This window comes from Chrysemys picta, chromosome 17 (assembly GCF_011386835.1).
Source record: "Chrysemys picta bellii isolate R12L10 chromosome 17, ASM1138683v2, whole genome shotgun sequence".
Classification (NCBI taxonomy): domain Eukaryota; kingdom Metazoa; phylum Chordata; order Testudines; family Emydidae; genus Chrysemys; species Chrysemys picta.
The window spans coordinates 22,201,564-22,225,084 of NC_088807.1; the positions used below are offsets into that span (position 1 = coordinate 22,201,564).

At 55.5% G+C, this 23,521-nt stretch overlaps 1 protein-coding gene across 1 annotated transcript; it reads right to left on the reverse strand.

Moving 5' to 3' along the window:
- Window positions 1–3,649: 3,649 nt before the first annotated feature.
- Window positions 3,650–22,634, reverse strand: LOC101938264 (immunoglobulin superfamily member 1-like). Its single transcript, XM_042847557.2, has 9 exons — window positions 22,384–22,634; window positions 16,133–16,194; window positions 13,424–13,639; window positions 13,058–13,093; window positions 11,620–11,904; window positions 10,261–10,551; window positions 8,104–8,382; window positions 6,783–6,903; window positions 3,650–6,685 (listed from the first exon to the last, which is right to left on the reverse strand). The coding sequence occupies exons 3-9, from the start codon at window positions 13,452–13,454 to the stop codon at window positions 6,616–6,618; spliced, it is 1,113 nt and encodes a 370-aa protein (XP_042703491.2). The 5' UTR covers window positions 13,455–13,639; window positions 16,133–16,194; window positions 22,384–22,634; the 3' UTR covers window positions 3,650–6,615.
- Window positions 22,635–23,521: the final 887 nt, after the last annotated feature.

Consider the following 23,521-nt stretch of genomic DNA (forward strand, 5'->3'; position numbering starts at 1 on the left):
TTCGTCACTGCCCTAAACGCCAGAGGTGTCATAGGAACATGATGATGATGATGAAGGGCGGGCAGGAGGGGGTCAATCAAGTGGGGTCAGAGCAAGCAAGATTTGGGGGATTTAGGTGCTAGGGGGCGCAGGTCTGCAGGGGGCTCAGTAGGGGGCGCTCTCCCATGGCAATCAGGCCTGGCCCCAATGTCCCTGTGTGGCACTAGGGGGTGCTGTCTGAGTAATCATTTCCATCCCACTGCCGCTCGCCACTGCCCCTCATGGTACCATGGCACCAGCCAGGCCTGGCCACACCAGCTGAGGCTGAGGGGCCCATCTAGCCCGGCATCCTGCCTTCCATGCTGGCTGCTCCTGACTGCTTCGCAGGGAGCTCCAGCCCCATGGCCACTGATGGGCCCAGCTGCCCCCAGAGAAAGCCTCCGGCCACCCCATTAAAGGAAGGCTCGTGTCTGAAGCAGGAGGCTTCTCTCCCCTCCCAAATCCGTTGGTGAGTTTGGGAGGAGTCACTACCCCTGAGAACAGCCTCCATGCCTCTCCCTAAGCAACCACGGGGGGAAACTGCCCCATAATCTGTGACTCAATAGATTCCCTGCTGGCCCCAGTACCTGGCCCCGCACTGCCCGGGCGGGTGGGAGTCGGCGCCACTCCAGGCTGGGTCAGGTCGGTTCCCCCTATGGGAATAGAACCAGCATCCGTCAGTGATCCCCCCTCCCCCCACCGTGACTCAGCATCGATTATCAGGGTCCATCCCGGTGTGTGTGTGGGATTTACGTGGCTGGGACGGTGCCGGCTAGTCAGCCCCTGGGCCCCAACTCCTCTGTGCGTCCCCTGAACAGGGGCAGCCTTGGGGAGCATCCCCCTGGGAAAGGCCCCTGCTCTGCAGCTCCTCCCTGGGCCCAGGGTCCCCCCTCAGGACCTCCAGCGGTAGCTTTTCCTCTCTGGCTGCGGCCCCCTAGTGACTCTATCCAACTCTCCGGCTGGGGGCCCCCTCTCCTGTGCCCAGGGCTCAGGGCAAAGCCTGGCTCTGAGTGTCCCATCAACACAGAGACCCCCACAGAGGCTGGCTGGGGGTGGGGCTATGAGCAGAGACACTGAGCCGGGCCCCTCACCTGCTACCACCGCTGGGATGTGACCAGATGAACAGGTACCATTTGTTGTGATAATGAAGCTGTAGCTCCCGGCGTCTCTCCGGCTCACGTTGCGGATGGGAAACTCAGCCTCTGCCAGTTCAACATCCTCCAGCGCGTTCGGGTTCCCATCTTTGTACAGAAGGAACCTCGCGTTCTGGTGCCAACCCCAACACCGGACGGTCACGGCTCCCCCCAGGGCGACCCCCATGCTGGGGCTCAGGGAGATGGAGGATTTGGGGTAGCTGAGCTCTGCAGTGAGAAGGAGACAGGTCATGAGACAGACCCCGGCACAGTCACTGTGCCCCATCCTCACCGCACGGTCCCAGAGACGGGGCCCCTGGGAGAAAACCCAGCCAGAGGAACCTCTCCGAGATCCCAGAGATTCCTGGGAGCTACGCCCGGAACTGCCTAAAATCCAGAGCACCCCTCTGTACCCGTCTATCTACTTAATGTGGCCCCACAGCCTGGGAGCCAGGACTCCTGGGTTCTATCCCTGGCTCTGGGAGGGGAGTAGGGTCTAGTGGTTAGATCAGGAGGGGGCTCGGAGTCAGAGGTGCTGGGTGCTGCACAGACACGGCGAGAAAAAGCCCCTACCCTAGAACCAAGCCCTGATGATCTAACCAGCCACAAGGTGCAGGAGGGATGATTATCCCCCATTTGTACGAGGGAAAATGGAGGCACAGGCAGGTTAAGTGACACCCTAAGGTCGCCTGGGGACAGGGATCCTCATCCCCTAATCTCCAGGGGCTGGGAAACCCCCCTTTTACTCAGTCCCTGATACTCACCTGGGAGTCCCCCTGCTGGGCCCCAGGCTCAGGTGAGAGCCTGGCTCTGAACCTGCCATTGGCCCAGAGACCCCTGTGCATCTGGCAGGCTGTAGGGCTGGGAGTGGGGATGCCAACCTGGACCTCTCACCTGCTACAACAATCCACACATAATCACTGGGATCTGACCAGCTGGGTGGCTCTAATCTGGAGCGAGATCGGCAGCTGTAACTCCCTTCCTATCTGGCGCTAGGGATGGTGAATTTACCCCCATCCCCATAGCATCTAGCTCCTGGATTCGGCATCCATCTTTAAACAGAAATAACCTCCTGGCCTCACACCGACACTGACAGCGGATGGTGACGGCTCCCCCCAGGGCGATCACCCCGCTGGGGCTGACGGAGATGGAGGGTCCGGGCACAGGGAACTCTGCGTTCACACACAAACAGGAGTGAGTTGGGGAGACACAAACCCCTTCCCGTGTGTCTGTAACCTGCCCTTAGCGCCCAGTCCTAGGACAGCACCAGGGCTAACAGGCTAGGGTTGCCAATTTTGGTTGAATGTATTCCTGGAGATTTCATCACAGGACATAATATTTAATTAAAGATTAATCTTTAATTTCTGGAAACTACAGGCCAATCCTGGAGGGTTGGCAACCCTAGAACAAGCACAATTCAGCTGTTCTGCTTAATTTTGTTTTTTCCCCCGCAGAAAATACATTCTGCCCAAGAAGTGCTGAAGTTCCACCTTTTGCCCCCAGAGGCCGCTGTGGCGCCAGACCACCCAGCAGCATGAACACAGCCCTCTGTTCTGGCGCCACAGCGGCCCCTGGTGGGCATAAGGTGGAACTGCAGCACTTGTGGGGCAGAATGTATTTTCTGTGGGGAACAAATTTCTCTGCCTGCCCCGTGCTGCAGAATTCCCCCAGGAGCAGAAGTTCATCACAGCACCTGCCGCAGAGCCAGGTTAGGGCAGAGTGGGGCACCCAGGGCTGCTGGGGGGTCACAGACTGGGGCTCAGGAGCTAGTGGGGTGACAGCATTGAGTCTGGGGATGGGGAAAGGGGCCTGCAAGGACATATGGGGGTTGTGGGGACAGGGGCTGATGTGCCTGACTGAATGGGAGAGGCTTGAGGTGAGATAGGGTCTGCATGGGGGAGGCTTCCCAGATCCCTAACAATCCCCCCTCCCACCAAAAAACCCTTCTCCCACCCGCACCCAACCCCTTCCAGTTTCACTCATAGGCTCCTTCCCTGTCCCTCAGCTCCTCTGTTACCCCTGAGTCCCCCATGGCTTTGCGCTGCTTCTGACAGGTGCAGGAAATATAATTCTGTAGTGTGATTTAAATGAATTACTCAAAGTTCTGTGTAAATACGCGGTGACGTGTTTGGTCATGGAGATGCCCTTGGGACTGTCACCTGACATGCTGAAATTACCTCTGAGCTCGTTTTTCCTGCCAACTTGGTACCTTAGAAGACCCTGCCTTGTTGAGCCAGACACGCTAGTCCACTGCAACACAGACCCAGGTCTGGTCCACACCCCAAAGCTGCAGACTAAACTGAAAACAGCTCAGCAAGTATTCCTCTCTCCAGCACCCAGACACCCAGTTCCCAATCGGATCCAAACCACAAATAAATTAGTTTTCCTCTGTATAAAGCTTATACAGGGTAAACTCATAAATTGTCTGCCCTCTATAACACTGATAGAGAGACATGCACAGCTGTTTGTTCCTCCGGGCATTAATCACTTACTCTGGGTTGATTAATAAACAAAAGTGATTTTATTAATTATTAAAACTAGGGTTTAAGTGAATTCAAGTAATAACAGACAGAACAAAGTAAGTTACCAAGCAAAATAAAACAAAACACGCAAGTCTAAGCCTAATATATTAAACTGAATATTGGTAAATCTCATCCTCAGTGATGCTCCAATAAGCTTCTTTCACAGACTAGACTCCTTCCTAGTCTGGGCCCAATTATTTCCCTGGTACAGTCCCTGTTAGCTCCAGCTCAGGAGGTAACTAGGGGATTCCTCATGACTGGCAGCCCCCTTTGTTCTGTTCCACCCCCTTTTATAGCTTTGGCACAAGGCGGGAATCCTTTGTCTCTCTGTGTTCCCACTCCTCCTTCTAAATGGAAAAGCATCAGGTTTACGATGGATTCCAGTATCCTGTGACATGATCACATGTCCTGTGAGCCCTCTTGTTTCTTTCAGGATTGGCCCACAGATATGCAGTGGAGGCTTGCAGGAAAACAGAGCCATCTACAGTAACTCATCCTAGTCAATGGGAGCCATCAAGATTCTAAACCACCATTAATGACCCACACTTTGCATGATTACAAGAGAACCTCAGAGTTATGCTACATATTTCTAGTTTCAGATACAAAAATGATACATTCATACAAATGGGATGAACACACTCAGTAGATTATAAGCTTTGTAATGATACCTTACAGGAGACCTTTTGCATAAAGCATATTCCAGTCACATTATATTCACACTCATAAGCATATTTCCATAAAACATTATTGAGTTCAACATCACACCTTCCTCCTGAACTTACTGCCAGAGACTTGGACACTGTCCGTGGCAGAGACACGATACCTAAGATTCCGGTTTTCTGGACAGGGCATCTGCTACCCAGTTCTCTTTTCTTCTCCTCCTGGGCAGCTTTCAGTGCTTCGATCTCTTTGTCTTCTAAGTTCAGTGCTTGCTGGTGTGCAGCCCTTTGTCTGGCTGCTTCTGCCTCCACGGCAGCTTTTTCCCGGGCAAACTGTGCATCGATTTCCATTTGTTTCCCCTCGAGACTGTCACCTGAGGGCCTGGGATACCACTGAGAACAACCCTCCTGCCAGTACAGCTGCCTCTTCACTCCTGTCTTGCTGAGTTAGATATTCCAGGTAGCTTCAGCACAGACCGAGAGGTTGGGCCACGTCTCTCTGCAGTTCACTGAATTTGAGATTCACGCAGCTCAGGGGCTTCTCAGTTAACCGGGACTTTTTTCCCAGCGCTCAGTGTTTAGCCTTTCTGGGCACTCTGCAACCTGTGCAGTTCTAGCTTCTTCTGAGCTTCTCTCTTACTTATTTCGCTTACTTTTCTGTGCCTATTTCCCTTACCCAAAATAAGCAAACAGAAAACAACAAACCACTAAACACTTGGTCTGTTCTCCAGCCACCACACTTAAAACTCACTTAAAATCACTACCAGTATCTCAAAGAAATCAGCTGTGCACAGACCCTGCTTGACTACGCCACTGGGATGGATTCAGTCACAGAGACCTCCTTGGGACTGTCACCTGATGTGCTGAAATGACCTCTGAGCCTGGTTTCCCTACCAGCTTGGGACTCCAGAACCCTGCCTTGTGGAGCCAGACACACCAGCCTGCTGCAACACAGACCAGGTCTGGTCCACACCCCGAAGCTACAGACTTTATCCAAAAACTGCTCAGCAGGTCACCTATCTCCAGCACCCAGACACCCAGCTCCCAATGGGATCCAAACTCCAAATAAATTCATCTTACTCTGTATAAAGCTTATACGGGGTAAACTCATAAATTGTCCGCCCTCTATAACACTGATAGAGAGATATGCACAGCTGTTTGCTCCCCCAGGTATTAATCACTTACTCTGGGTCAATTAATAAACAAAAGTGATTTTATTAAGTATAAAAAGTAGGATTTAAGTGGTTTCAAGTAATAACAGAGGGAACAAAGTAAGTTACCAACCAAATTAAAACAAAAACACTCAAGTCTAAGCATAATATATTAAGAAACTGAATACAGATAAATCTCACCCTCAGAGATGTTCCAATGAGCTTCTTTCACAGACTAGACTCCTTCCTAGTCTAGGCCCAATCCTGTCCCCTGGTACAGTCCTTGTTAGCTCCAGCTCAGGTGGTAACTAAGGGATTTCTCATGACTGGCAGCCCCCTTTGTTCTGTTCCACCCCCTTGTATAGCTTTGGCACAGGGGGAATCTTTTATCTCTCTGTGTGTTCCCACTCCTCCTTCTAAATGGAAAAGCACCAGGCTAAAGATGGATTCCAGTATCCTGTGACATGATCACATGTCCCATGAGCCCCCCTCCATTCTTTCAGGATTGCCCCACAGGTATGCAGTGGAGGCTTGCAGGAAAACAGAGCCATCTAAGTAACTCATCCTAGTCAATGGAAGCCATCAAGATTCTAAACCACCATTAATGGCCCACACTTTGCATGTTTACAAGAGGACCTCAGAGTTAACTTCATATTTCTAGTATCAGAGGGGAAGCTGTGTTAGTCTGGATCTGTAAAAAGCAAGAGAGAGTCCTGTGGCACCTTTAAGACTAACAGATGTATTGGAGCATAAGCTTTCGTGGGTGAATACCCACTTCGTCAGATGCATGCTCCAATACATCTGTTAGTCTTAAAGGTGCCACAGGACTCTCTCTTGCTTTTCATATTTCTAGTTTTAGATGCAAGAAAGATACATTCATACGAATAGGATGAACACACTCAGTAGATCATAAGCTTTGTAATGATACCTTACAAGAGACCTTTTGCATAAAGCATATTCCAGTTACATCATAGTTACACTCATAAGCATATTTCCATAAATGTATGGAGTGCAACGTCACACACGGCATCGGGGGTTCAATCCTGGGGTGCCGCTGTCAGGTCGAGAGCTGTTTGTGGGGGAGATTCTCTGAGGCAGGGGTGTTTGGGGGCAGGGGGTTTGTGCCGGTGTCTCAGCACCCCACGGGGAAGCCACTTGTCCCCCAGGGAGATTCTCTTCCCTGCATGGCTGGATTCAGGCTCCTGGGGGTGCAGAGAGACGGTGCGTTAGAGGGGTCCGTGTCACCCTCAGCCCAGCCGCTGGGGGAGCAAGGGGCACAGAAGGGGGGGGTAACCTCACCTAGGGTGCCCCCTTGGGCGGCTGTAACAGGCCTCAGCCAGGATCAGCCCCAAGATGAGCAGGACCACGGCACTCAGCCCCAGGCGGGCGATGTTGGCATTGGTGAAATCCAGGGGGGCTGCTGCGGGGGAAGGGTAAAGTCACTCGGTGGCTCAGACGAGGAAATCAGCAGCTGGTGCTACCCTGGGATCGGAGCCCCCAACCGCCCGTCCGGCAGGTCCAGCCCAGCCCCCTCTAGGGTCTCCCAAGTGCTGCAGCTCTAGGGCCTCCCTGGGGCCAGACCCCCTCAGGGGAGGCTGCATCCTACTGCCCCGGGGGGCTGAGCCTCAGTTTCCCCGGTGAAGGGGGCTCCCAGGTGGATGAACTGCCCCAAGACACCCGGCATCCCAGCACTGGGCCAGGGGATGGGGACAATCAGAGCCTCAGTGTCTTAACCCCCCAGAACTGGGAACCACCCCAGCTCCCTGTCCCCATAGGATCCCTCTGTCCACCCCCACAGGTGCCTCTGCCCCGGCCTGTCTGCTGTGAGGTGAGCCTGTCCCCGGGGTATCTCAGCTGCTGCCAAACACAGCCAGGCAGTGCGCACGGGGGGGGGAGAAGCTGGTACTTCAACAGCTGCCCCCCACCCTCGGGCGGTGGCCAGGGCCCTGGGGACCAGGGCACAGCCAGAGGCAACAGAACATCTACTGCGGGAAGGCTCAGGGGTCCCCTGGGAAGCAAGAACAGAGGGAATTCTGGGTAATACTCACTCCTATTGCCAGCGGGATGTCATGTGGCCCAAGAAGGGGGGTTATTGCCCCAGGACTATGGCACCTAGTTGGTCCCAATTTCACAGTCCAGCCCCCCAGATCCTGCCCCTCCCCTGGCATCCCCCAGCAGATTCTAGGCAGTGACCTGCAGGGCAGGAGGCATTGGGGGGGCTGGGGATCTGGCAGTGAGTGAGGGGCAGGGGGCTGCCCCTCCCACTCATGTCTGGGCCCCACCCACCCAGAGTTACTGCCCCCATAACCTCAACCAGCCCCAGCCCCTAGGCACCATGACCTGTTTCCATGGCTGGTTCAATGGTGGATTCCACCTCCCACCCCCGCCCAGACCAGGGGGCAGAAATCCCCCCCGTCAGCCCTGAAACTCCAGCTGCTGCTGCTCCCCCAAGCTGGAAACCCTCTAGTGACTCCATCCCTGCTCCCCGGCCTGGCGTCCACTCTGCTGGGTCAGGGCTCAGGGCAGAGACCAGACCTGAGTGTCCCATTGGAACCGAGCCCTTGTGAGGGTCTGGCTGGGGGTGGGGCTGGGAACGGGGACGCCGAGCCTGGCCCCTCACCTCTCACCACCAGCTCCACAGGGTCACTGGGGTACGACACGGCGAACGGCTCCGTTCTGCTGTGATAGGAGCAGCTGTAGTTCCCACTGTACTCCCGAGACATGTTGATGGAAAATACAACTTCAAACCTGTCCGAGTTCACAGCTTGGAAATGGCGTCCATCTTTATTCAGCACGAACCGCATTCCCTGGCGCTGCCCCCAACACTGGACAGCCATGGCTCCCCCCAGGGAGACCCCCCTGGGGCTCAGGGAGATGTTGGGTTTGGGGTAGCTGGGCTCTGCAGTGGGAAGCAGACAGGCCATGAGACGCAGACCCCGTCACTCAGTCCTTGGGCCTGTCCTCACCATGTGGCCTCAGTGGTGGGTCAGACCCGGCGGCCCTGGGGACGGGCTCCTGGATGCCTTTACACAGGGGCCAGAGTTTCCTCTGAGCGCTGGGCTAACAGCATGAGACACGGAGCAACCCCAGCCCCTGGGGGCCCAGAGCTCTGCTCCTTGGCAGGTGACAGCCCAGTCTAGTCTCCAGGGTCCATTCACTGCCTGGCTTCTCTGCTGGGAGGGCTGGGAGCCAGGACTCCTGGGTTCTGTCCCTGGCTCTGCAGGGGTGTGGGGTCTAGTGGGGCGAGCAGGGAGGATGGGGGCCAGGACTCGTGGGTTCTGTGCACAGCACCACCACTGACTTGTAGGTAGGGTTACCATATTTCAACAAGCAAAAAAGAGGACGGGAGGAGCCCCGCCCTAGCCCCGCCCCTGCCCCTCCCACTTCCCGCCCCCCCAGAACCCCCAACCCTCCCCCTGTTCCTTGTCCCCTGACTGCCCCCTCCTGGGACCCCTGCCCCTAACTGCCCCCCAGGACTCCACTCCCTATCTAAGCCTCCCTGCCTCTTGTCCCCTGACTGCCCCAACCCTTATCCACACCCCCACCCCCAGACAGACCCCTGGGACTCCCACGCCCCATCCAACCAGTCCCCACCCCCTGACAGCCCCCCCCAGAACTCCCAACCCATCTAAACCCCTCTGCTCCCTGTCCCCTGACTGCTCCGATCCCTCTCCCCACTCCTGCCCCCTGACAGCTCCCCCCCAGAACTCCCAGCCCCCCACCCCCCCGCTCCTTGTCCCCTGACTGCCCCCTCCTGGGACCCCTGCTCCTAACTGCCCTCCAGAACCCCACCCCCTACCTAAGCCTCCCTGTTCCTTGTCCCCTAACTGCCCCCTCCTAAGACCCCCCCAACTGCCCCCCAGGACCCTACCCCCTACCTGTACCCTGACTGCCCAAAACGTTCTCCACTCCCCCCAAAAAGCCCCCCCCGTTTCTTGACTGCCCCCTCCAGAACCTCCCTGCCCCTTCTCCTGCCCCCTGGCCCCCTTACCCTGCTGCTCAGAACAGGGTGTTGGGCTCTGTGCCAGCCGGACACGTGGCTGAGCTCCCCAGCACAACAAAACCCGGTCCCTGGCCCTGCACAGTGCTGCCGGACCGGGCTGCAGGGGAGAGCTGCCCTTGTATCAGCACAAAGTGCTCTCGCTCCCGTTTTGCTACGCTGCATGGCAGAAACCGCTCCCAGTTGCAAAAGGGGAGGGCTGCACTTTGTGCTGATACACTTGCTCAGAATGCAGGGCGGATCCGGCTCCTCTACAGCTGCTCCGGAGTCCAGCCCGGGACTTTCCTGCAGCCCTCCCAGCCGCTCGCTCTGCTCTGCTCTGCCGGGGGAGGGGGGAAATCCCGGACATTGTGAGTGATTTACAAATTCCCCCCGGACGCTATTTTTAGCACAAAAAGGAGGACATGTCCGGGTAAATCCGGACGAATGGTAACCCTACTTGTAGGGGACTGTGCAAGTCTGTACTATACACTGAGGTTTAAAACCTTCAGCTCCGCCCATCACCCCCTAACTGATGTGTTGCCTGGAAAAGGCCCTCCCTGCTCTGCAGCTCCCGGGATCCCCCCTCCCTCTGCCCCAAATCTTGTGTGTCTGCTGCTCCCCCTGGCTGGGGAACTCCCCAGTGACTCTGTCCCCACTCCCTGGCTGGGCGTCCCCTCTGCCGGGCCCAGAGCTCAGGGCAGAGCCTGACTCTGAGCATGGCATCCGTGGAGAACCTACCCGAGGATCCGGCTGGGGGTGGGGTTGGGAGCAGAGACACCGAGCTGGGCCCCTCACCTGCTACCACCAGCTGCACGGGGTTGCTGGGCTCTGAGGAGACAAAGGGCTCTGATTGGGGCCGGTAGCTGCAGCTGTAGCTCCCTCCATGCTGATGGCCCACGGTGGGGATGTGGAACTCAGCCCCATCCCCAGCAGGGTCCATGTGTCGCTGCGGGTTCAGGTCTCCAGCCTTGTGCAGGAAGAACGTCACGTTCCGGCGCTGTCCCTGACACCGGATGGTGACGTCTGCCCCTGGGGCGGTGACCCCAGTCGGGCTCAGAGAGATGGATGGTCTGGGTAAGCTGGGATCTGCGCACAGGAGACAGTCTGTGAGAGCCAGACCTGGTCACCCACCCAGCCCCGGCCTCCCCGTCCGGCTCCAGCCATGGGCAGATCCAGGGACCCCACACAGAGATTTTCTCCCTGATCCCAGAATTTCCCCCACCCAGAATCCTTGCCCTGCGAGCTGGGCTCCCAGCCCCACAGACACTGAGCCGCAGCTCCCTAGTGCTTGGGATCCTCATATGCCCATGTGTGGGTGTGGCCCCCACCTCATTCACTGCGTCTGCCCCCCGAGCACAGAGCGACTGACGGGCTGGTCTCTGGTGCCCAGCACCACAGGGCCCAAGCTCCACACAGGAAGGGAGTCAGCCCCCGTGGGGAGATAGGGAGGGGTCCTTATCAACTTCTACACAGGGGAAACTGAGGCACAGAGATTCATTTTCCTTAGTGAGCTCCCAAGGCAGCGACTGTCTCTTCACTCTGTGTTTATGCAGCACCTGGCACAACGGGGCCCTGATCATGGCAGACAGGCCCATGCTCCCCCAGTGCTATTGAGGCCAATGCTTGTAGAGGTCTCCAGTAATGGTGGTTGCCTCGGTTTGTGGGGGCTCGGCTTGAGATGCCCCAAGACTGGGGCCCCCCCACAAGGAAGGACACTTTTGAAAACCGCGACGTGCTCCCATCACACAGAGTCTGTGGCCCCACCAGGAGCTGGGCCAGATCTCCTGGGTCCCAGCCCAGTGCCATGTCCACCAAGCCACCGCTTCTCCTGCAGCCCCTGCCTCATTCAGCTCCGGCCGCGGCACTGCCTGGGGCAGGGCCTGGCGAACAGAGGGGATGGGATCACGGGATTAAATAGCGACTCACGGCTCGTACGCACAAGGGGCAGCGTTAAAGTCACCTCCCTGCCCTGAGTCTCCAGGGGCTGCTGCTCCCTCCTGGCTGGGGAACCCCCCAATGACTCCGTCCCCGCTCCCCGGCTGGGCGTCCCCTCTGCTGGGTCATGACAGAGACAGGATCTGAGCATCCTATTGACACGTGAGGGTCTGGCTGGGGGTGGGGCTGGGAACGGGGACGCCGAGCCGGGCTCCTCACCTCTCACCACCAGCTCCACGGGGTCGCTGGGGTACGACACGGTGAACAGCTCCGATCTGCTGTGATAGGAGCAGCTGTAGTTCCCGCCGTGCTCCCGGCGCACATTGCTGATGGGAAACACAACCTCAAACCCGGCCGAATCCACAGGTGGGAAATGGCGTCCTTCTTTATTCAGCACGAACCGCACGCCCCGGTGCTGCCCCCGACACCAGACGGTCACGACTCCCCCTAGGGAGACCCCCCCGCTGGGGCTCAGGGAGATGCTGGGTTTGGGGTAGCTGGGCTCTGCAGTGGGAAGCAGACAGGCCGTGAGACGCAGGCCCCGTCACTCAGTCCTGGGGCCCGTCCTCACCACACGGCCTCAGTGGTGGGTGCAGGGCCGGCTCCAGGCACCAGCTGAGCAAGCTGGGGCTTGGGGCGGCAGATTGTTCGAGGCGGCATTCCGCCCAATCCTAGGGCGGCACGGCCGCTTTTTTTTTTTGGTGGTGGTGTTCTGCTCCAGCCGCCCTGTAGGGGGCGGTGGCGTGGAGGACGGGAGTGCCCTGCAGCAAGCGCGGCAGGGCAGTCCTCGTCCTTCCCTCATAGCCGACCGGAGCAGCGCAGAGCCCTCCCCGCCTCACCTGCCCCCCCCACCCCGCCTGAGGCCAGCCAGGGAGCCTGACCAGCAGGGCCGGCTCCAGGCACCAGCTTGCCAAACAGGTGCTTGGGGCGGCCACTCCGGAGAGCGGCGGCACGTCCAGCTGTTCGGCGGCAATTCGGCAGACGGTCCCTCACTCCTGCTCGGAGCAAAGGACCTCCCACCGATTTGCCGCTGCAGATCACGATTGTGGCTCTTTTTTTTTTGTGCCACTTGGGGCAGCAAAAACCCTGGAGCCGGCCCTGCTGATCAGTGGGCCCCCTGCAGCTCTGCCACCCACCCCGGGGTTGGAAATAGAGTCTGTGACCCTACGGGAGTCACACAAGACCCACCTTTCCCCAGGCCTTGGGATGCAGGGGGGGGACTGTGAGAGCAGGGGAGGGAGCTGTTAGGAGTGGATCTGGGGGCAGGGGCAGATCTGGGGGGTTCTCCCCACGGCTGCACAGACAGTGAATGTTTCGGTTCCCCGAGGGGATCTAGAGCCCACAGACGGATCCTGTTAGTGTTTGTATGAGCTGAAATAAATCCACAGGCCGCCCCAACTCCCTACCCCCAATCCTCACAGCCTGGGGGGGGGGGGGCAGGACATTGAACCAGGGGACGGTTCCCATCTGCTTTGTCAGACCCTGGGAGCCAGATTCAGCTCCTAGTTACTGCATGGGGTTGCGGGGCTGGGTCTGAGCTCACAGGGGGAGTTTGGGCTCAGTTTTGTGGGGTTCAGGGCTCAGTTCCTCTTTTCCCCACCCCATGCAACCCCCCCCATCCTTGATGTTACCGTCCTCCCCACAGACTGATACTCACCTCCCCACACCCTGTTGTGCCCGGCCAGCCAGCAGCCTGGAGAGGAGACGGCTCGTTAGTGACCAGATCCCAGAGCAACTGGATCCTACACCCTGGTCTCAGATCCCCGACCCCCATGGGCACATGCCCAGGTCTCAGATCCGCACCCCCCAGGATCACATGCCCTGATTTTGGATCCCCCGTCATGGGCAGATGCCCAGGACTCAAATTCCCCCTATGGGTGCACGCTCTGGTCTCAGATTCTCCCCCCCCCCCCCCCCCGCATGGACATGCCCTGGTCTCAGAATCCCCCGCCCATGGACTCACTCCCTGGTCTCAGATCACCACCCCCCATGGGCACACGCCCTGGCTGTCTCCGATACTCACCGAGGAGGAGGACGGTGAGAGCAGATGCCATGACAGGGGCAGTGGGGGCCCCCTCAGCGCTGCTACAAACGCCTCAGTGCTGAGCACCTCCAAGTCTGAGGCCCGAGTGCGAGCGGAATGAGGAACTGCACTGGGGGCTGCAGCCCCAGAAAACCCGTGATACACTCGGCCCCTTTCTCCTCATCAGATGGTTTCTCTGCAATCTCCAGGCCAAATCTACCGTGGTCAGAACAAAGCCAGATCCCTCCATGCCCAGCAAACCACATCCCCTCCTACAGCTCCTTGGTTCCCCCCCCTCCCCCACCTCCCAGCCCCACAGGGAGCTGCCCAGTCTGGAGACCAGCTGGGAACGGGGCAATCTCAGGAGGTATCAAGAGGTGCCGAGGTTGCCCTGATCTTTTCCAACAGGCCCGTTTAGCCTCCCTAGAGCAGCAGTTCAGAGCAGAGGAGGGCTCCCCACCACACACACACACTGTGCCCCCCACCGAGTGACCCTCTCCCATGGAGCGGGGCAGAGATTCCTTCCTGACCCAGCTGGGTCCAGAACCTACCCTGGAGCATGAGGGTGGAGGAACCTGACCAACCGCCTTCTCAGGTAGAGTCACTGCCGATGCTGTTCTTAGATAAGTGATGTGAGACAGAGACCAGGCAGAGGGGCTGTCGGTGCAGGCCCCTGTGAGGGAGGGATACATTTGGATCCTAAGTTGCTAAAGGAGCAGCCAAAAAATGTGTGAAAAGGAGATGTGTGTCCAGAGCCAGCGCCCGCTTGCTGTTTCTGTTATTGCCTGTGAAACTCAGCATAAACCTGATTCTCCGGCAGCGCCCCTGTAATTTATCCCAGCTCTGGGAGGGGACGGGGTGTAGTGGTTAGAGCAGGAGGGCCCCCCTGCCCCCCCCTCGAGCAATCCCATCTCCCCTAGGTGTGACACACACTCCCGGAGCAGGGATGGGGGGCTGGGAACTGCCCACGGGGGGGGGGGGGCTGGTTTGTGGTTCTGTATTTATTACAAATTTGGATTGGAGATTTAACAGGATGCAAAATCACTTAAAAGCTACCTCAATGTGTCCTCTCCCCTTCCCTCTCCCCCTCCTGGTGCTGAGCTCTCCCCGGCCCCCCACATGTGGGCCTGGGCAGGGGGACAGCAGGTCAATGACCCCCTGTTCTGCAGCTCCCCCTGGGGGCAGGGATCCCCCCCTCCATCTGCTCTGAATCTCCAGCAGCAGCTGCTGCCCCCAGGCTGGGGAACACACGAACACCCCTAGTAACTCCGTCCCTGCTCCCTGGCTGGGCTTCCCTGTGATAGAGTGGGAATTTTCTGTAAAGTTTGTACAAATTCCATGTTTGCCTCAGTTTCTCCTCTATGTTGCATGGTTAACTAGGTCGCGAACAAAGGCTGTTTACTCCCGGCCAGGCCACGACAAATGTCTGAACGGTGTCTGGGATTTGGGGGGCCCCAGGGCAAAGCCCATCTCCGGGACATTTGCTACCTGCCGCCAACTAACGACCATGGATGGCCCAGCCCCCGCAGGAAGCCAGCTGGGTGTGACCAGCCGGACAGCCAAGGACTGAGGAAAGGCGGGAGGCCGGGGCTCGTCCGGGAACCTGAACAAAGAGGGAGCCGAGGGACAGATCAGGGGCCCAGGGGGGCACAGCTTGGTAGGGGCTCTGGGGAGCCAGGCTGGACCCGGCTATAACGTTCTTCTCTCTGGGCAAACCCGGAACTTCCTGTGCTGGGTGCAGTGGCCTCCTAGCCCAACCAATGTGACTGCACAGCAGCGTGCCCTGCAGAGGGACATGTTGCTCCCCAAGATTGTACCAGGCTCCCTTAGGGTCTGCCTCAGGGGGACTCACCAAACATCGCCCGTGATGGGGAGCCGGGGGGCAGCCGGGCCAGGGGTCCAGCCTAAGGAGGCGGGGGAGCCGCGGGGTTTGCCCTGAAGGAAGAGTGAGACCCCCAGGGGGTCTGGCACATTGACGAGTGCTCCCAGAGGCTGCTCCAAAGCTGGGACCATTGCCCCGATCCGGTGGATCTGTGACAGTCCCTTTGCTGGGCCCAGGGCTCAGGGCAGAGCCTGGCTCTGAGTGTCCCATTGGTGTGGAGCTGCCCTGTGGGGCTGGCTGGGGGTGGGGCTGAGAGTGGAGACGCTGAGCCGGGCCCCTCACCTGCTACCACCAGCTGCACCAGGTGTCAGGATCCGAGTCAGGGGATAATAGCAGGTATTGCTGCCTCCCTCTGCCCGGCTCACTTTGGGGATGGGAAATTTAACCCCAGCCAAGTCCCTGCCCCATGCTGCTGAGTTCCTGGCCCCAGCCTTGTCCAGAACAAACTCCAGACCCCGGCGCTGACCCCGACACTGGACGGTCGCGGCTCCCCCCAAGATGACCCCCCCCCACTGGGGCTGAGGGAGATGGAGGGTTTGGGGGAGCTGAGCTCTGTGGTGGGAGGGAGACAGGCATGAGAGACCCCAGCACGGCCACTGCGCCCCATCCCCAGCGGGGAGTGTCAGTGATGGGGCAGAGACAGGGTCAGGGTCTCTCCTGGTTTCCAGGGCACAAAAGCACCACAGCGCCAAGAAATCCCCCCTCTACCCAACCTTCACTGGTTGGGCTGGACATCCCATCTGCTGGGCACCAGGGCTCACGGAGATCCCGTGGGCATCTGGCTGAGTGTGGGGCTGGGAGCCGAGATGCTGGACTGGGCCCCTCACCTGCTACAATGATGTGCACAGGATCACTAAAGTCCAAGTAGGCAGCTTCTCCTGTTCTTTAGCTGTAACGAGAAGTGTAATTTCTGCTCTGTTCCCGTCTGGCGCCGGTGATGGGAAATTCAGCCTCAGAGCCAGCAGGGTCTGTGTAAGTCAGATAGTTCCCATCTCCAGCCTTGTAGAGGAGGAACCTCATGCCCAGGTGCTGATGCCGACACCAGATGGTGACATTTCCCCCCCCCCCCCCCACAGCGATCACCCCACCCAGGGATTTCCCTACACCCCCCCCCCCCATGGCTCTGAATTTTCCCAATACCCCCCCCCCCCAGTTTTGTGAACTAGTCACGTGCAGTGTTGCCAATTTAGTGACTGTTGGGACATTTGAATTGAAATTGAAACATTAAGACAAAAAGAACAGGAGTACTTGTGGCACCTTAGAGACTAACAAATTTATTAGAGCATAAGCTTTCGTGGACTACAGCCCACTTCTTCGGATGCATATGTTATGTAGTCCACGAAAGCTTATGCTCTAATAAATTTGTTAGTCTCTAAGGTGCCACAAGTACTCCTGTTCTTTTTGCGGATACAGACTAACACGGCTGCTACTCTGAAACCAAACATTAAGACACACTTTAAAAGCATATAAAGTGTATCATAAAATAGGTCTCTGAAAAAGTAGAATAGATTTGAAGAGTATGAACAGACTAGCTTCATTATACAGTTGTTTTTATGATCATGTCAGTGCATTCATTTCAGTAATGTTGGCCAACCTAATAATTTCAAATGATGATTTGTAAGCAAAGTCTAGGAGCTCTCCCTGCCAGCTAGTGATGAGCTGTGGGCTGTGGGGAAAGGCTTCAGGACCAGATTGTATTTACATTCACACCTAATCTGCCTAGGTATCCAGCAAACAGAGCTGTGTTGCCCAAGTGATCGATTTTGGCTGGGGTTGGGTTACAAATCAACATTTCATTACTCCTGCAGTCAAGTGTTGTTCTTATTGTATGAGTAAAGGGCAGTAGAACTGTACTTAGCCTGTGCTGATTGAGGGCATCAAGAGAGAGGGTGGGGACAGGTGTCTTGCTTGATGGTCTGCCTGAGTCACAAGTACTATTTGACCTGCCCCTCTCCCTTGTTTAAAGACAGAGCTGATTAGGCTCCAGAGAGAGTCTTTTGTTTTGTTAAGTGATCACTACAGCTGAAATCACTGATAATCAGGTCTAAGTGCTTAGACCTGCTCTGGGACAGTTTCTGTGGAAGAGATGGCCAGCCTACACTAGCAGCGAGGTTCCCCCACTGAGAGCTCAGCTGAAATCACGGAGAGCTGGTGAAACCTCAAGAGACCAACTTGCAGAGGTCACAGTGGCAGGTGGCCGCAGAAGGTGACGGCGCAGGGCCATTGGCAACACAGCGATGGAGTGAACGGTGGCACAACGAACAGCAGTGGCTAGAGCGAACAGTGAGCAGCTGGAGGATCGAGCAAGGTACCTTCTTGCCCCCACCTGGGAGGTGAACTCATGTGAAACCACCTCTGAACTCTGAGTCTCCACTAAGCAAGGGCAACACCGGTGTGTTAATGAGAATACTGGAGACATAACAGTTCATGCGAACAAACATGGCCGTGGCATCCTACTTTCTATTTAAGCAAGAGATAACATTGGCCTCCAGTTTGTAGTGTGTGGTAAGTGCATTGTCACTTGTTCATCCTGAAGTTGAACACTGGTTCCAAACAAGACCAGCAAATGCTCACTATCTTCCTGCAAGAAACTCGACTGACCGGCTAGACGCATGTGGTGCAACAGTGAAAGACTCCACAGTTGAAAAAGTGAAGAACTCTCTCACCACATTCAGAAAATTTGCATACATGGCTGGTGAATGCACCGATGCAAATGGGTATCAAGTAGTAAGTCATTGTGTACGTTATCTTGATGTCAGTGGTAGGCCAGTAGATAGATTTCTAGATGTTCAAGTTTCATAGATTCATAGATTATAGGACTGGAAGGGACCTCGAGAGGTCATCGAGTCCAGTCCCCTGCCCGCATGGCAGGACCAAATACTGTCTAGACCATCCCTGATAGACATTTATCTAACCTACTCTTAAATATCTCCAGAGACGGAGATTCCACAACCTCCCTAGGCAATTTGTTCCAGTGTTTAACCACCCTGACAGTTAGGAACTTTTTCCTAATGTCCAACCTAAACCTCCCTTGCTGCAGTTTAAACCCATTGTTTCTGGTTCTATCCTTAGAGGCGAAGGTGAACAAGTTTTCATGTCCCCTCTCAGTCTTCTCTTTTCCAAACTAAACAAACCCAATTCTTTCAGCCTTCCTTCATAGGTCATGTTCTCAAGACCTTTAATCATTCTTGTTGCTCTTCTTTGGACCCTTTCCAATTTCTCCACATCTTTTTTAAAATGCGGTGCCCAGAACTGGACACAATACTCCAGCTGAGGCCTAACCAGAGCAGAGTAGAGCGGAAGAATGACTTCTCGTGTCTTGCTCACAACACACCTGTTAATGCATCCCAGAATCATGTTTGCTTTTTTTGCAACAGCATCACACTGTTGACTCATATTTAGCTTGTGGTCCACTATAACCCCTAGATCCCTTTCTGCCGTACTCCTACCTAGACAGTCTTTTCCCATTCTGTATGTGTGAAATTGATTTTTCCTTCCTAAGTGGAGCACTTTGCATTTGTCTTTGTTAAACTTCATCCTGTTTAACTCAGACCATTTCTCCAATTTTTCCAGATCATTTTGAATTATGACCCTGTCCTCCAAAGTAGTTGCAATCCCTCCCAGTTTGGTATCATCCGCAAACTTAATAAGCGTACTTTCTATGCCAATATCTAAGTCGTTGATGAAGATATTGAACAGAGCCGGTCCCAAAACAGACCCCTGCGGTACCCCACTCGTTACGCCTTTCCAGCAGGATTGGGAACCATTAATAACAACTCTCTGAGTACGGTTATCCAGCCAGTTATGCACCCACCTTATAGTAGCCCCATCTAAATTGTATTTGCCTAGTTTATCGATAAGAATATCATGCGAGACCGTATCAAATGCCTTACTAAAGTCTAGGTATACCACATCCACCGCTTCACCCTTATCCACAAGGCTCGTTATCGAAGAAAGATTGGCTACACCTGTGACAACCCACATCTTAGAAGAGTTAAATGCTTGTCAGTTGGACCCCAAACAGATATCTGCTTGTGCATTTGATGGAGCTGCAAACTTTTCTGGAAGACATGGTGGAGCACAAGAGAAAAGTGTAACACTAATCTCTCCTATACACACTGCAGAGGTCATCTACTCCAACTAGCGCTAGTACGAGCTGCAGACTCTTCAAAAGACATTTTTTTTAAAAAAAGCTATAAATTTAATGTCTTCATTATATTCTTTTTTCCAGCAAGAGTCCAAAAAGACTGAATATTTTGGAAAATGTAGAAGATACACTGGGACTGAAGTTCAAATTAGTCCAACCTGGGAAAAACCGCTGGCTTTCTCACGAGCGATCCTTGGCTGTTGTCTTAAAATTACTCCAGCCGTTATTATTGGCTTTGGAAAGTATCTACCAAGATGGGATGGATCTAAGTAGTGAGGCTGGTGGATTATTTTTGCTACTACGTTCAGAGAAGACTATTGACATTCTCTCTCTCTGTTGAAACCACTTGGGTCATTAATCAATGCCATCCAGGCATCTGCTAAAACAGCAGTAGATCTTTGTCCAGCAGTAAAAGCTACATTTGGATCAGAGAACTATCCATTGAAAAAGTACTGGAAGAAGCAAAGACTTCCGTCCAGAAGTTGACTAATGAAGGCATTTACATTGAATCCTTAAGTGAAGAGGACAAGACGTGGTTGTTAAGACAACTGAAAAAGTACAGACTTGATTCTTAAAAATCTACAACTGCGACTTCTAGATTCTACTCAACTTCTACGTAGCTTTTACAGATCCCTGTCCTATAAAACACCAACAGTTGAGTGAAGTGAGGCACTACCAGCAATGGGGCTGCCATGTGCTCAGGACAGAATAGAGAATTTAACCACAGAGTGGAATATCATACAACGAATGAATGAAGATTTGACTTCAACTTCTTTTTTATCATCACTAGTGGCTCGATCCCATCTTTATGCTATGTTTCCTGGGATGAAAGAAGTAGGAATTCATCTCTTGCTACTCCCAGTCACAACAGCTACAGTTGAGTGTTCTTGTTCATCATTGAATAGAATTTTGTGTTTTGAAAGAAGTTGCCTTCTGCCTGATCACGTGAATGAACTAATGAGCATATCAACTGAAGGAATGGAAGTACCGGACACATGAGAAGCCACCAAAGATTAATGCATTGCGTTCACGAAGTTCATTAACAGAGTTGTGCAAAATTATAACAAGAAACCAAGAAGGATGTAGATGTAGTGCTTCATAGAAGGCTTGAGTAGCCAACTTTAATTTGTTTGAGGATTTTAAAATCTAATAAAATGGTCATGAAACATTTTTCAGTTTTTACTAGGGTGCCATATAACCCTTCACCCTCACGGTCTCACCCCTCATCAGCCCTGACCCCACCCCCATAAATTTGAAACCCTCCCCCTAATTTCAGTTCCTGGGGAAAAACACTGAGACGGAGATGGAGGGTTTGGGGTAGGACCCCTGAGTCACAAACAAACAGGCAGTAAGTGGGGGTGACACAAACCACGTCCGTCTGATTCAATCCTCTGCCCATCTGTCGTTCCAGCGTTTTACCGCCTGCCCGTCCCTGGGGTGCAGGCCCGGCCCCATGGCTCACACCCGGGGTGAGACACAGCAGGGGGGAAAGGATATTTCCCATCTCTGATTGCTTTAGTTATGCAGGGTCAATTCAGCCCTGCCCCTGCTGCAGTCAGGGGTGACTCCGGATTGACCTCAAAGAGCTGAGATCAGAACCTGTCCCTGCCCCCATTGCAGTCAGGGGTGTGGCGAAGTGGGGAATTTTCTCGTTTTCGGTGGGGTTTCAATGGTTTGCACGCGGAGGGGGTGGGACTCAGTTTCCCTGGGGGTTACTGGTTTAACGAGGGGAGAGGGAGTTTGTTGTTACAGAGGACCGGAGAGGGAACTTGGGACCCCAGCCAATGGCTGGGAGGATGGATACCCCAGTGACTGGTGACCTGAGCCCCCGACCCAGAGCCCCAGCTGAGAAGACGCAGCCGGTTCTGGCCATTGGGCAGACAATGGGCTGCAGAGTGAGGACCCAGTGACCTAACCAGCCAGTTCCAGCCAGAGGACAGAAGCGAGGAGAGGAGGGCCCAGTTTACAACCCTGTTTACCTGGAGAGAAGACAATGGACAGAGGCGGGGCCAGGGATCTCGGAAGCCCAGCTGGGAGCAGGGGGGCTGGAGGGTGGGGGAGCAGGCAGAGCCCACCTGGATGCAGAGAGACTGGGATGTGCTGGGCTGAGGGAGGCCAGGCCTGAGGCCCTGAGAGTTTCCTGTGCTGTTCAACTCTCAATAACCCCTCCTGTTTTATGCTGGCTAAGAGTCACTCCAGTCTAGAGAACAGGGTGGCGTCAACCCCTTCTGGGGTGGAGGCCTGGGGGGTCCAGAGGGAGTGGACTCCCTGAGGGAGCCCACGGTGAGAGACAGAAGTGCTAAGGCTCAGAGAGGTGCGGTTCCAGGAGGTGGATGGGCCTGACCCCTAGAGAGAGTGGACCCCCGAGAAGGGCTGTCGCACTGAAAGGGGCACCACCCACCGACCGCACGGGGCCAAGAGTGGGCACGATCTGAGAGTCCGTGACAAGGGGTGACTCCAGATTGACCCAGAGGAGCTGAGATCAGAACCCAGCCCTGCCCCCACCACAATCAAACGGTGAATTGGGATCTTCCCTGTGGGGATCTTCCCTGTGGTCCAAATTTGGGTCATTTGAGCAAGCAGCTCCCAGGACAGGCAACGAAGAAAACATGTTTACAAAATCTCCGAGTTGTTCTAGCAGGTTCCCTTCCCTGTAATGAGTAGGGCAAGGTCTCATTCCCCACCTCTGGGTGTCTGACAGGATCATCCCTTTGGGGGACTGGTGCCCCTTACCCCGCACCCACATCCCTTGTCCTTAATGTGGAAATTCCCCCAGCTGCCCCATTCCCCACAGATACTCACGTCCTGACACTCCAGCAGCCTGGAGAGGAGATGGGTCTTTAGGGACCAGATCCAAGAGTGACTGTATCCTACACTCTGGTCTCAGATTCCCCCCGCATGGACACACTCCTGCCTATCTCCAATACTCACCGAGGAGGAGGACAGTGAGAGCAGATGCCATGACAGGGCAGTGGGGACCTCTCAGCGCTGCCACCAACTCCCCGGTGCCCAGCTCCACCAAGCCTGAGGCCCGAGTGCGAGCAGAATTAGGAACTGCGCTGGGGGCTGTGGCCCCAGGAAGCCCGTGATGCACTTGGCTCCTTTCTTCCCCAGCGCCCACCCTGGAGAATGAGGGTGGAGGGATCTGGCCAACCTCCCTCTCATGTAGTGTCGCTGCAGAATCTATTCTTAGCAGAGTGGCATAGGACAGAGACAGGACAGATGGGTGGGAGGCTAGGAGGGGTTGTGGTTTCCGGCCCCCCATGAGCGTGCAAGAAATGGGTAAATTTAGATCTTGAGTGGTTAAAGGAGCAGCTGATAAAGCCATGAAAGGGGAAGTCTGACCAGAGCCGGCGTTCGCTTCCTGTTTCTGCTACTGCCAGTGAAACTGTGTGTGAACCTGATGCCCGGCACCTACCCTCTTATATACCCCGACTCTGGGAGGTAAATGGGGTCTAATGATTGGGGCAGGGAGGGGCTGGGAGCCAGGACTCCTGGGTTCTCTCCCTGGCTCTGCTTGTGGGGTGGGGTCTGGTGCTTAGAGAAAAGGATACAGATCACAGCCAGCCCCTTAGAGGTGAAAAGCCCCGTGTCCCTTCCCCAGCCCATCCCCGGGGCAGTGGGTCCGTGCAGCTCAGGGCCTGGGTCAGAGCTCACAGGGGCCGACAGCCGAGCCAAGCTTCCCTCTCCGACCCCAGGATGCTGCGAAAGGGACACGGAGGCGGGAGCCGACCAGCCCCCCAGAAATGGGAGGGGGAAGATCACAGGGACAGAGCTTAAGATAAACTGCCCCCCCCCAGCAGATGCCCCAGCTCTGGCTCCCCATCTCATTTGCTCTTCACCCCCCCCCCACCCCTGACGTTCACGCATTGGGCCCCTCAGCCCCCCGTTCTGCTCCCTGACCTGCATCCCCTCATGTCTCTGGCTGTCCCCCCTGTTCTATCCCTGCAGCCTGTAGTTCCCTCACATCCCCCCCCATCAGCTCCCCACCCTCCTAGTGCTGCCCCATCCCATGTCCCTTCACCCCGTTGTGCCCCTCATGCCCCACGTCCCATCCCCATTGTAGGGG